At 49.7% G+C, this 13,619-nt stretch overlaps 2 protein-coding genes across 9 annotated transcripts in view; one reads left to right on the forward strand and one right to left on the reverse strand.

Annotated features, from left to right (window-relative positions):
- CUTA (cutA divalent cation tolerance homolog) overlaps window positions 1-13,619 on the forward strand; it is a 94,073-nt gene that overhangs the window by 24,883 nt on the left and 55,571 nt on the right. The window lies entirely within an intron of this gene.
- SYNGAP1 (synaptic Ras GTPase activating protein 1) overlaps window positions 1-13,619 on the reverse strand; it is a 69,068-nt gene that overhangs the window by 19,848 nt on the left and 35,601 nt on the right. For all 8 annotated transcript variants that reach the window (XR_014216526.1, XM_082211215.1, XM_082211220.1 and 5 more), the window contains 4 exons: window positions 12,349-12,906; window positions 12,086-12,230; window positions 11,737-11,881; window positions 11,352-11,588 (listed from right to left, as the gene is read on the reverse strand). Coding sequence is in view for 7 of the 8 variants with exons in the window: in XM_082211215.1 (XP_082067341.1) it covers window positions 11,352-11,588; window positions 11,737-11,881; window positions 12,086-12,230; window positions 12,349-12,906 (1,085 nt within the window). In the remaining variant the exon portion in view is untranslated. The remainder of the gene's footprint in view (window positions 1-11,351; window positions 11,589-11,736; window positions 11,882-12,085; window positions 12,231-12,348; window positions 12,907-13,619) is intronic.

A 13,619-nucleotide genomic window follows, 5' to 3' on the forward strand; every position in this document is an offset into this window, starting at 1 on the left:
TGGCGCTGTCCATGGCGAGCCCCTTGTCAGACAACCTGTATCCCAGGAAATCCACCTCCGTCACGTCGAATTGGCACTTCTCCAGCTTGGCGTAAAGCCTATGTTGCTGGAGCCTGCTCAGCACTTCCCTGACGTGTCTGTCATGCTCCTGCTGCGATTCCGAAAAGATCAGGATGTCATCCAAGAAACAGACGCACGTCTTGTAGAGGAGCCCCGCCAACACGTGATGCATGAAAGCTTGAAAAACGTGGGAGCCATTTTGCAATCCAAAAGGCATAACTCTATATTCGTAGGTGCCCAGGGGTGTGAACATGGCTGTCTTCCACTCATCTCCTTCCCGCATGCGAATCAGGTTGTACGCCCCTCGCAGGTCCAACTTGGTGAACACGCTGCCCTTGCGTACTTTCGCGAGGAGGTCGCCGATTCGGGGCATGGGGAAGTCCGACGGCTTGGTGACACTGTTCAAAATGCGGTAGTCCACCACGAGCCTTTTCTGGGGCGTGTCTCGCTTCTTCACAAAGAATACAGGACTGCCCCCCGCTGCCTGGGACTCTCGGATGAAACCGCGTTTCAAATTATGATCAATGAACTCCTTGAGTTCCTGCAGTTCGTCTTCAGACATGGAATACAGCTTCCCTTTGGGCAGCGCCGCCCCCGGCAGCAGGTCAATCTTGCAGTCATATGGTCTGTGGGGGGGTAGCTTGTCTGCCTCCTTCTCGCAGAAAACCTCCAAAAATTCTGCGTACTTGTGGGGAATCGCTTGCAGCGTGCCGAGCAGCAGCTGTGACTCCTCTTGCTCCCCTTCCTGCTGGGGCATGATGCAGTGTTCAGCACAAAAGGAAGAGCCGAAGGTCAGCTGCCTCTGGTACCAAGCCAGCGTCGGGCTGTGCCTGTCCAGCCAACTCATGCCCAATACGATAGGCGTGTCTGAGAGTTGAGTGACGTTGAAGCTGATAATCTCCTTGTGATTTCCAAGCCGCAGCACCATAGGTGGCGTCTGCTTCACCACTTGCCCCCCTAACAGCTCCCTGCCATCCACCGTGACAACCTGCAGTGGCAGCGCGGCAGGCAGCAACTGTATAGCGTGCCGGTCGACAAAGTCCTGCCCTATGAAGTCTGCATTGCTTCCCGAGTCGACGGTGATTGGCACGTCCATGGTGATTCCATTGGGTAGCTGGAGCGATGCGGTGAGCCTCACTACTGGCTTGGGCGGGAGGGGGTCCATGGGCGGTAAAATCTCTGGGGACTGCTTCACTGACACGTCTGGCTGGGCCCCAGTGCCTCCTCTTCCAGCCAGACATCGTCATTTCCCTGCTGTGGTTCTCCTTGCTGCGTTGCTGCAGTCACCATTGCTGAGGCTGCAGTGTGCTTGTGGAGCCTCCGGGGACACTCTTTCGCCAAATGGCCTGGATCCTCGCAGATGTAACACTTCCTGTTCCCTCTAGGAGGCTTCGCTTTCACTGCTGCCGGTGCTAGGGCTCTGGCTGCTGACTGAGCCCTTGCACTCCCAACCTCCATCGGTTCCACCCCTCCCCCTGTTGGGGGCGTGGATTGCGCACGCGCTGCTTCTCTGGGAAGGAAGGAGGAGCCCCTGGCTGGTTCGCGCCCGCTGCGCCCTTCGTCCCTGCTCCACGGACGTTCTTCCAGCCGCACTCCCACCGCCAGCGCCCTCTGAACGATCTCCTGCGTGGTCCGGGGTCTCTCCCCCCTCGCAATCTCATCTTTCACCGAGCTGTTCAAGCCCTCCCAAAAAAGGTCTCTGACGGGAGCCGAATCTCTGTCCCATTCCAGGGCACTGACCAAAGCGAAAAAGCGGGCATGATATTGCCGTACGCTGGCCCTCCCTTGTCTTAGTCCGTGCACCTCCCTTCGGGCAAGATCCACGTCAATGCTTGATAAAAAACAGCCATCCATCGCTTTAATAAAGGCGTCCGCATTTTGGAGCGCAGGATCCTTATCCCTCCACAAATTGCGCAGCCATGCTTTAGCGTCTCCATGCAAATGGGACATGATGAACCCCACTTTCTCTTGTTCATCTCTAAAGTCTTTGTGCAGTAGTTGTAGTGCACACATTACGTCTGCTCTAAAATTGGGGTACTGTTGCAAATTCCCATCGAAGTGCGAGACCAGACTGCCTGTGCGTCTCCCCAACCCAATCCCCTCTGATTTGGGTGTCTGTTGCCCCTGCTTCGTAAGCACGTCCAACCTGACCTGGAGATCCCTGTAGGCGGCCGCTGCGTCCTCCTCTCTCTTCCTGGACGCCAGCGCCTCGGCAGTCAGTCGTGAAACCGCGTCTCTGAGTTCCGTTATTTGCTGTTCGGCCGTCATATTGTCTACCGTTCGTGAGCTTTCTTGTAGGCACCCGCTTTCCCTCCTCTCCGCGAGGTCGTGGATGTCCACAATTTGAAGGGAAGGAGCTTACTGTCAGGGTTACTTCCAGATCCTAGCTCACAGAGGATCACGCTAGCCAGCGGTTGTTGATTAAAAGTCTTTATTGAGTTACAGTCTCCATTCCTGAGCTGCTGCGTGCAACCCTACGCCTTATGCTTAGGTCGGCGAAGCTCCTTCTGAGTCTCCGCCCCTTGCGCACCAACTTAATATCCTAGCCCTGCTCCACCTTTTCCGCCTGACAGTTCTCCTCTGGGTCCCTCTGCCCCCCTGGGTCTCTCCCTTCCGGGATTCTTCTGACGCTGACCCCCCTGACTCCCCTGTCTCCTTGCGCCGGGCTTTAGGACCTGGCTCTCTTTCCGGGCTGCCTACTGCGCCACCTTCCTGTGCATTTGAACTTGGCGCGCGCGCCCAACCTTCCACTTTCCGTCTAACCGTCACTTCGCTCCCCGATGAAGGTGTGGCCACTCCTGACTCGTGCCCTCCCTCCTGTTGTGAGCTGCCAGCGCTAGTTCCCAGGCGCTCTTCCTCTTCCCTACTCTCTGGCGGTGACGTAGGTCCCGATCTCCAACTGCTCCCCTCTGAGTCCCCTCTGGCTCTTTCTTCCTGGGGTGTCCCCCTAGTCTCCCCCCTTGCCCTTGCCACTGGTGCTCCTCTTTGTGAATCTTCTGATTCACTGGACAGACTCGGAGATCTCGGGTCGTCGTCGTCACTCATCCTTTCTTCTGCCTCCTCCCCCTCGCTCTCTGTTTCCTCCCTTGCCCTCGCCTCTGCTCCTGAACCCCTGACAGCGTGTTTCAAGGTCCCTCCAGAGTTGAGAACCCCCACAACCCCAAACTCCTCACGGCCCATTGCCAGACTTGGAAAGTCAAGACATCCCTGCATAGGGCGGTCTATCCAGCCCCCCATCTCCAAGCCAAACAAAACTCTATCTCTCCAAAACTGGCTTTTTTCCAAGTTCATTTGTCAGATCCAACAACTCATGTTCCTGCTGGGCCACAGCTCCCTCCATCTCTGCCTCCCGGGGTCCAGCCACAGCCTCCTCCCTCATCTGATCTGTCAGAGCACACTCCTGAGTTGATTCCTGGGTGGGCTCTATATAGATACCCACTACCTGTCCAAAGTTTCCGATCGCAGCAGTGATCAAATCCGTCTTCTCATGTGACTGTTCCAATAAGGCACTTGTCTTGCAGAAAGCACGCACCAGAGCCTCTGAATACATTATTATGCAAGGTCAGAAGTCTGATCCCACGATCTTAATCTATTGCAGCTGCAAAGCTCCCCAGTTCAAATTTAATAACAGTTTCACAAGCTCCCTCTAGGGGAAGAACTTCTATTTGTATCAATCTCTTTTCTTCTTTTTTTTAACAGCAGATCTAACAAAAAGTTTCCTTTTTCAGATATTTTGTCAATATTTGTTCCTTTAAAATGCGAAAGAGAACAATGGAATCACTATGTTTCTCTTCTTTTAACTGTCTGTCAAAAACATTTGTCTATAGTCAATGAACTTCCCAAAAACGTCTGTCCTGACACCCCGCTCCCAGGTTCAAGACGGTGGAAGATTACTTTTCTTTACACTCTCTTCTGCAGGTTTAAACAGTCCAGGAAAAAAAATCCCCCCTCTTCTCCTGCTTCCGAAGGGGGTTCAGTAGTTTTAGATGATGAAAGTTGATCCTTTACAAACGATTTTCTAAACTCTAGTTTGCCATGTCTTTGCTTTAATCTATCTACAAGAAACGGAAGGCTGACTTCCTGTTTAGACCTTCCCGTTTCAGTGCCAAATTGAGATGAATTTCTTAGTCCAATTTTCCTTTCTACTCGCAGATCATTATTTAGAGTCCAATTGTCCAAAATTAAAGTACTCACGGTGATTGTTTTAAAAACCAAATTGTCCCAGGAAAAAGGCAGCGCTCTCCGGCAACGGCTGTGCGGCTTCGCTCCACGGAAGAAGCAGTTGACTCTCAGCACCGCGCCACTAGCCCCTCTTCGCTCCGGAGCCCGTAATTGGGTTCCTTTACGAATTGGGGGGGCGCGAAATGTGCCCGCCGAGTCCCATGGTCACAGGCTTTATCCGCCTGTGATTTTTGAAAGGGTTCCCGCTTCGCCGTAGCGGAACAGACCCGTTTTCCGTGGAGCCAGTCCCTCCGGATCAGAGGGAATCCGCCATTACCAATGGCGCCACCCCGGAAGTCCCTGTATACTACATTCTTCCATTGCTTTGCCATTAATAAGTATGTTTCCTTTAATTCCACACACACACACCCAAGTCCATGGTTTCTAAAACCTTCTCTATAAACATCCATGGAATGGCACTGAACACCTTCTCTGTATCCAGGAATAGTAATACTGCCTCTTTGTTATTCCTCCTCATCCGTCTGCCAGATAAAAAGCCTGTTTGATCTTTGCGCATGTGTACCTTCAATATTTCTCTCAGCCTTTTGGCCAGGATTGTAGTATAATACAAGTTTATAATAATTATTTAATAAAGAGATAGGCCTAAAGTTTTTTGGGTGAGGTATAGCCAAATCTTGTTTTGGGATTAGTGTTATGAACACATTTTCCCATGACATTGGAATATTTTCACCTTTTTTTTTTATAATCATATTTATTAAAATTTTCAATAATAACAGAATAGAAAAAATAGAAAAGATAGAGAAAAGAAAGAAAAAGAAAGACCAAATTTTAAACCCTTATTTTCATAACCTTCTTTCTGGGACTCCCTCCTTCCCCTCCCGACTGTATTCCCCTTTCCCTACGTTGGTTCCACAAGTTCTCATTCCCAATTTAAACCTAATATGTTGTACCTATTAGCCAATTTAAATTACAATCTTAGCATCACTCCTCATCTTTAACAAAACAGAACAGAGATTTTCCCCCCAAGATCTACCCCGTTTCCTTCCACGAATTCCCCCTTTTTTTCCAAAACATGTCAAATCAAAATACCAAAGTTATATAGAAAGATAAAAGATAGAAGATAGAAGAAGATTCCAAAAGTTGGTTACATAGCCTTTGGATTCTAAAATTCCCCCTCCCTTCCCCGGTTTAGATTCCCCATGTCCATCAGTCTGTATGTTGTCAGCCTGGAGGTGTCAAGTCCACAGCCAAATTTTTCTCAATCCATCTTGCCGGTTTTCTTTAAATTTGCTTGTTTTGATAATGTTTAATTTCAAAAATCCAGTCTAATAGAGGCCTTTAATTTCCCTTGGTCATTTTTGCTCCTCCCATTGTTCTTTCCGTGGCGTAGTTGGTCCTTTGTTCTTTTGTTTCTCACTTTCTCAGGTTTCTATCTTGTTCAGCTGCAAAACCATTCTTATTCTGAAATCTAGTATCTCTACAGAGGTTTGTTATTCAGGAACAAAAACTTTCGTCCAGTTCCTACCTTGCTTCAATAGAAAAATTCTATTGTGTTGTCACCTCTGTAGACAAAACAATATTTCAGTTTTGCTACTTTCCCAGGAGCTAAAACCAGTACACATCCCAGAGTAGTTTTCCACATACGCCACTTGTAATGTCCCAAAGCCCCTCTAGGGGGGTTGCAGTAACTTTGTGTCCTCTAAACCAAAAGTCAAGTTGTTGTTTCTTTCCCCCCCCCGACATTTTGTATCCATATTTATGTCCAATTGTATCAAAATTAACCAGCAAAATACTTGTAACAAAGTCCTCTTTGTATTCTCAAGATTTGACAGCTACTTTGACAGCTGTCAAACTCTCCATCTCTCTCCGCCAGGTTCTCCGAATCGCCCCGGTTCCCAGGGGGGGTTGCCTTTTCCCTCTCACCCTCGACTTTTCTCCTCCAGCACAATTCTTGTAGTATCCCATCGTGGAGTTGATGTTTTTGTCAGCAATAAACTTCTGAATCGATCTTGGTTTCTCAGTCCTTGTTTTAGCATGTTTACAATCAGGGAGGGGACTGATTTCCTTTTTAGATCCCCCCCCGCTCGTGCCGAATCCGAAAAAAAATTCCTTTTTTTTCTCCTTTTATACCCGGTTACCCAATTACTCACGGGTTGTTGTTAAATGTCCGAATTTCAAATGGAAGAAGCCAGCGCTCTCCGACGAATGGCATGCGGCTGCGCTCGGCAGGGGAAGCGATGGACTCACAGTACCACGCCGCTCCCCGGCACCCGATCCGTAGCCTTTAAAAAGGCTCCTTCACGAGTCGGGAGGGCGCTGACGGCACCAGCCGAGTCCCCATGTCCACGGGCTCCGTGCCCGTGGTTTTTAAGGGTCCCCGCGTCACCGGCGCGGTAGGACCCAGCCCCTGCCGAGCAGACTCCCTCCGGAGCTCGGAGGGAGTCCGCCATTCGGCGATGGCGCCAACCCGGAAGTCTCCGGAATATTTTCACCTTTTAAAGCTCCACCCACCACTTCTTTCAGCGGGAGTACTATGACTTCCTGAAAAGTTTTGTAGTGCATAGCTGAGAACTCATCAGGTCCTGGAGATTGTGCTTCTTTTTGCTTGTTGAATTGCAGTGTCTATCTCCACCGTCTCTTTGTTCTTTAGTTAGGCAAGGAGGTTTAGATTCAGTCACGTACCTGCGTATCATCTCCTCCTTTTCTCCTCCCTTTGTATATAATTTTGCGTAATATTTCTGAAATTCCTTATTAATGTATTTTAGGTTGTAGATTATTCAATCTTCAGCTGCAACCTTCTTTATAGTGTTTAAATTTCTTCTCTTTTCTCAATTGCCATGCTCGTAGTTTCCCAGGTTTATTTGCCAATTCAAATTGTTTCTGTTTGAGTGCTTTATAATTCTTTGCTCTACTTCACTTTGCATGATCATTGCGAATTGTGTCTGAGGTACTGTCAGTTGTCTTTTGATGGTTGAGTCTTCTGGTTTTTCTGTCAATCTTTTTTCATAGATTAACATTTCCTTCATTAGTGTTTGTTTTTATTCTTCTCTTTTATTCCTCTAGTATGAATTTTGTTGAATAAATAACCCCCTTACGATCCCCTTTAATAGCATCCCATACTATTTAGTGGTTGCTCTCGTTATTTAAATTAATCTTGGGACTTCCATGACATTCCATGGGTCTTTATAGAAAAGGTTTTAGAAACCATGGACTTGGGGGGGGGGGGTAGAATTAAAGGAAACATACTTATTAATGGCAAAGCAATGGAAGAATGTAGTATACAGGGACTTCCGGGGTGGCGCCATTGGTAATGGCGGACTCCCTCTGATCCGGAGGGACTGGCTCTACGGAAATCGGGTCTGTTCTGCTACGGTGAAGCGGGGACCCTTTCAAAAATCACAGGCGGGTGAAGCCTGTGACCGTGGGACTCGACGGGCACCTTTCGCGCGCCCCCAATTTGTAAAGGAATCCAATTACGGGCTCCGGAGCGAAGCGGGGCAAGCGAAGCGGTGCTGAGAGTCAACTGCTTCTTCCGTGGAGCGAAGCCGCACAGCCGTTACTGGAGAGCGCTACCTTTTTCGTGTGACAATCTGGCTACAAAAACAACTACCCGTGAGTAGGTTAAATTTGGACAATTGGACTCTAAACAACGACCCGTGAGTAGAACGGAAAATTGGACTAAGAAATTCCTTTAATTTGGCACTGAAGCGGGAAGGTCTAAACAGGAAGTCAGCCTTCCGCTTTTTGTAGAAAGATTAAAGCAAAGACATGGCAAGCTAGAGTTTAGTAAATTGTTTGTAAAGGATCAACTTTCATCATCTAAAATTACTGAACCCCCTTTGGAAGCAGGAGAAGAGGGGGGATTTTTTTTTCTGGACTGTTTAAACCTGCAGAAGAGTATGTAAAGAAAAGCAATTTTCCACCATCTTGAACCTGGGAGCGGGGTGTCAGGACAGACGTTTTGGGAAGTTCATTGACTATAGACAAATGTTTTTGACAGACAGTTAAAAGAACATAGTGATTCCATTGTTCTCCTTCGCAGTTAAAAGGAATAAAATATTGACAAAATATCTGAAAAAGGAAACTTTGTTGCTAGATCTGCTTTTAAAAAAACACCAGATGGCTACAAATAGAAGTTCTTCCCCTAGAGGGAGCTTGTGAAACTGTTATTAAATCTGAACTGGGGAGCTTTGCAGCTGCAATAGATTAAGATCGTGGGATCAGACTTTGACCTTCCACAACAATGTACTCGGAGGCTCTGGTGCGTGCTTTCTGCAAGACAAGTGCTTTATTGAACAGTCACATGAGAAGACGGACTTGATGACTGTTGCGATCAGAAATTTTGGACAGGTAGTGGGTATCTATATAGAGCCCACCCAGGAATCAACTCAGGAGTGTGCTCTGACAGATCAGATGAGGGAGGAGGCTGTGGCTGGACCCCGGGAGGCAGAGATGGAGAGAACTGTGGCCCAGCAGGAACATGAGTTGTTGGATCTGACGAATGAACTTGGAAAAAGCCAGATTTGGAGAGATAGGGTCTTGTTTGGCTTGGAGATGGGGGGCTGGATAGACCCCCTTATGCAGGGATGTTTTGACTTTTGAAGTCTGGCGTTGGGCCGGGAGGAGTTTGGAGTTGTGGGGGTCCTCAACTCTGGAGGGACCCTGAAACATGCTTTTAAATACCACATGGAGTTCAGTGTGGACTATGGAAAAGGGGCTGATCTGTCGAGAAGGGAAAAAAATATGTCAAGCTGGAGTCTCCACGAGTGAAAGGAGCAGAAGACAAAGTAAAGTACAGGTATGAAGAAGATCTGCGGAAGGGACATGGAAGAGACTTAAGGGCCTCGGACATAAGGTTACCAGGTTAATGAACTAGATGGATGGGATAGAAAGGACTGACAAAACCCGAGACCAGGAGGAAGAGACGTTGGATGAAGATTGGAAGAAAGTTTTAAAAAATTCTATTTAGGAATGTTTTCTAATATTAATGAGTATTAGAAAAATGTTGGAACGAAATTATTTGGCTTTAGCAGAAATGTTAAAAAGAACTATGTAAGAATATGCTATGGTTATGAGAAATTGGTATAAATAAGATTTAAGTTTTAAGTTTTAGGGTTTTTTATGGTAAGATAATGTTAAAATAGATTAAGGCAATTTAATGACAGAATATTATGAAAAATGGAAAAATGGATTTGCTGTGACAATCAACAACTAGAATACAAAAAAGGGAGGTGTGAGGAGGTCGATGAAATAAGGTAATGACAGTTAAGGATTTGGGAATATTGGATCTGTTTTTAAATCTTTGCGGTTTATTTTTGCTTTCTGATTTTGATGTGCTATGTGTTTTGTTTTTGCTTTTTGCTTTTGACTTTTATCGATTTGTATTGTTTAATTGTTATTTGTTTTTCTCTTGTTTCCCCCCCTCTTTTTTCTTTTTTTTTTGTAATTTTAAAATTCTCAATAAACACCATTTTAAAAAAATAAATTAATCTTGAAGTGTTATTTTAATAAATCAAAACCATTCCATTGAATTATGTTCTGATAGAGTCCTTGGGTGGGTTTCTACATTTTTTATTCCTGTTTTAAGTTCTTTAGATAGCCTAACCAAAGCTATTCTGGAGTGGGGTCCGTTCAAATGGGAGTAATATGTGAACTCCTGTGTGGGGGTCAGGTGGGATTGCTATGAGGAATTATGAAAATATGGAGCAAGCCATTGTGTCCGCAATGAAAGCATTATGTTGACTGGGCTTAATTCATAGAATCCTAGAGTTGGAAGAGACCACAAGGGCCATCGAGTCCAACCCCCTGCCAAGCAGGAAACACCATCAGAGCACTCCTGACTAATTAACTGACAATAATTTCTGATTAAATCCTGCAAGCCTCTGCATCTCTGCAATTTCTTCTACTGCTCATTTCTCTACACCTGACAAGCATGTATAAGCATTCTGAAACACAGACCGGTTGCTTCTCTGGGCATCCTGGGCCAGAAAGAGAGTAGATAGCTTTGATGTCCCTTTCCTTGGTTTTGTTAATCTTAGGGCCAGGAAATAGTGTTTCACATAGGAGGTGATAAAGATCCCCATCTTTCCTTGCCATCCTTCCTCTCATGTTTACTGCTTGTTTATGACCTCCGGGGTTGCTGGATGCATTCCTCCATCTAGCCCTGTTTTATTTACCCCAGAATGTATGCATGCTCAAATTAGCTCCCAGAGTCTTGCTGGTCAAGCCTCGTGTGTATTTTATTAATCAGGGTCCAATCCTTCCTTGCTTTTGGAACGCAACACTCATGTTTTGTATGGTTTTGTATCTCTGTTAGGCCCATCAATTACAGCATTGTGAAGAAGGTCTCTGGTGTTTCCCTTCTTTAGCTTGGCCACATTTGCTTATTTTATCGTGTTCTAACGCTATCCCTCCACTGAAATCACCCGTTATTACTAGTTTGTCATTGTAAAACTTAGATTCACCTTAGTCAAAGGCATTCCTTGCCCCTCTCGCCCATGGCTGACCCGGCCTTGAGGGCACCCTCTTTGGGAGGATGGAAAAGTGGAGGGGGGGGTCACTGCAGGAGGAGGAGCCTGTTGGGGGCATCTGTGAGGGGGGCTGGCCCCACGGATGCTCAGCACCCCCACTTTGGAACTCCCTGCCTATTGACTTCAGGCAAGACAACTTCACTCTCCTCTTTTCAGCACCTGCTAAAAACCTTTTTCTTCGGACCAGCCGACCCAGCTATGTGGCACTTGCTTTCATCTCTTTGTGGCTTCCTTTTTTCTTCAATGTTTTAGATAGCTGTTTTTAACTTTTATTCATAAGTTGTTCTGAGGTTCTTTTTACAATTAAGCGGTGCAAAATTTTCACAAAATAAATTAATCAGCTAGACTAGCTCCGCGTCCTGTCCCCCCCGCCAGTGGGTGGCTGTGCCCATCTCAGCTGAGCTGTGCTGGAAGCAGCCCCAAGAGCTCTGGGTCTCAGAGGCAGAGCTGGGCTGGCGAGGGCTGGGCGGGCAGCCCAAACCCTTTCCACACCTTTGCCCTGCTGAGCCTGCTGCACGGATGGTGGCTTGTCCGCGCTGCCCCCCTCCCTCCCCGCCTCCCCGCCTCCCGGCGACTCACTTGGAGAAGTTGGCCAGGTTCTGGATGACCTTGGCGATGAGGGTGAGGGTGCGGGAGGTCTGCTCGTCCGGGTACTCCTGCATGAGCCCAAAGAGGCTGGGGGACATGACGGCCGGGCACAGGAAGCGCAGGAAGAGGGAGGCGCTGATCAGGCGGTCGGCAATGTCCTCCCTGCCCCGCTCGGCGCAGCGCAGCCTCCATGACGCAAAGACCTCCTTCAGCTCCCGCGGGAACACACTGGAGGGGCAGGGAGAGGGGTGAGCGGGCGGCCGGGCAGGACCACCACCCACCCCCTGTGGACCGCCAGTCCCTGGCACCACGATCCCCGCTTCCCCCTGCCAAACCGCCCGCCCGCCCACCAGCCCTGCCCGCTCCCGCCACTGACCAATGAGAGTTGACGACCTTGCAGAGTGCCAGCTCGCAGCACATGCGCAGGTTGGCTTGGTGGTCTGCCAAGGTGGAGGCCGAGCACTTCATGGGGTCCACCTCACAGTTCTCCTCCGACTCGTACAGGGCCCGGATGAACTCGCCTGCGGGGAGACGGGGCAGGTGGGGCTGGGGGGCAGCAGCACCTCCATGGACACATGCCCCACTTGGAGGCCCCCTCCTCCGCAGCTCAGGCCTGCTCCTCAGGAGACCCCCCCCACGAGACTCAGATCCCGCTCCAGGGCGACTTACAGCCTGAGTGGAAGGACACTCCCTCCCCTCCCCCAGCCCACCCGCCCCCTGCTCACCAATCGCATCTTTGAGGTATTTTTGTCCAATCAGCTTGAGATACTCCTCTATGGCTTTGGTGGCCAGCGTGTTCTCCCGGAAGATGAGGTGCTCCCGGTCCATGAAGCGGTCCACCTCCGTCATGGCCATGTCGGAGAGGAAGTCCTGCCGGGGAGAGGCAGAGGGGGCGCTAGTGGCCAGGCGGCTCTCTGCCCATGGAATCCCCCCTCCCTGCCTGAGGCTCCCCGCTCCCCGACCCCTCCCTCCCCGGGGGGGGGGGTACCTTGGCCTTCCCGGTGCTCTGGAGGATGTGGACCAGGGCGCAGGCCACCTCCTCCTTGCTCTTGACGCTGAGGACGGGCTCCAGGACGGCGCAGAGCATGCGGTAGTTGTTGGTGACGTACTCGGCGAACTCCTTGTAGAGCTCCATGGGGAGGATGCTCATGGTCTGGAAGCGGCTCTTGACGCGGATGGCCGGGCAGCAGCCGGACTTGCTCTTGCTGGCGCTGGGCTGGCTGAGCGGGTACCACTGCTCGGCAAAGTGTCTCCCCGTCACGCTGGCGATGGGGATGCTGACCATGCCCACGTAGTTGCTCTTGTCCTTCTTCCGCTTCTTGTCCGTGTCCTTGTAGAGGTGCAGCCGGATGGTCCGCACCGCCGGCAGGTTGTTGAACTCAAAGTGCTCCCCCCAGAAGACATTGTCTGTCCGCACCTTGCTGGTGGTCCGGGCGTACAGCATGTCGTCCAGGCACAGCTCGCAGTAGTAGCGCTTCTTGGGGGGCAAGTCCCGCGCCTCAATGATCCACAGCTTCAGGACGTTGTCCACGCGGCGGCTGTTGTCCTGGGCAGGGGGAGAGAAGGCGGGGGTCAGGCAAGTGGGAGGGCAGGCAGGAGGCACGTCCCCTAGAGGGCAGGCAGAGACCCCGGGGCCCAGCGGTGAAAGGGTCACTGCAGACTCCAGATGATGAAGGAGGCAGAGGACTTGCAAGAAACCCCCCTCGGGGTTTCAGACCAAAACCCAGGGGAGGCCGCTGGTCTCTGGCCCCTGGGAGTGACTGGCAGGGACTCTCCAGGGGTCTTCCCTTCCCAGCCCTGCCTCCCTCGGGGACTGAACCTGGACATCCAAGGAAGGGGAATGTCGGAAGATTCAGGACAGTTAACAGGAAGTCCTTCTTTATGCAGCGCTGAGATAAACTAATAAGCTTGTGCCCGGATCCTGCTTCTGGGTATTCCATCATGGGTGTCTGGCTGGCCACTGTGAGAACAGGATGTCGGACTAAGTGATCCATCAGGTTTGTGGCAAGACACTGTTCCTGACTCAGACCTGAATGCCTGAAAGGGATAAGCCTTGAGCTGAGTTGCCAGTGTGGACGGAGTTGGCAGGCTTCCAGCAGGTTTGCCTTTCCTCACCCTCCACCTTACTCGAAGAAAGGAGCCACGTGGAATTGCTCCCAGTTGCAAGAAAAACCATGTGAATGGAAAATCTCTCTAAGTGAGATTTTCACAGCCTGCAACTTTGCTAACCCAAAGATTGTATGATCCTATTTCTAAGGA

This window comes from Podarcis vaucheri, assembly GCF_965113315.1.
Source record: "Podarcis vaucheri genome assembly, chromosome: 2".
NCBI lineage: Eukaryota > Metazoa > Chordata > Lepidosauria > Squamata > Lacertidae > Podarcis > Podarcis vaucheri.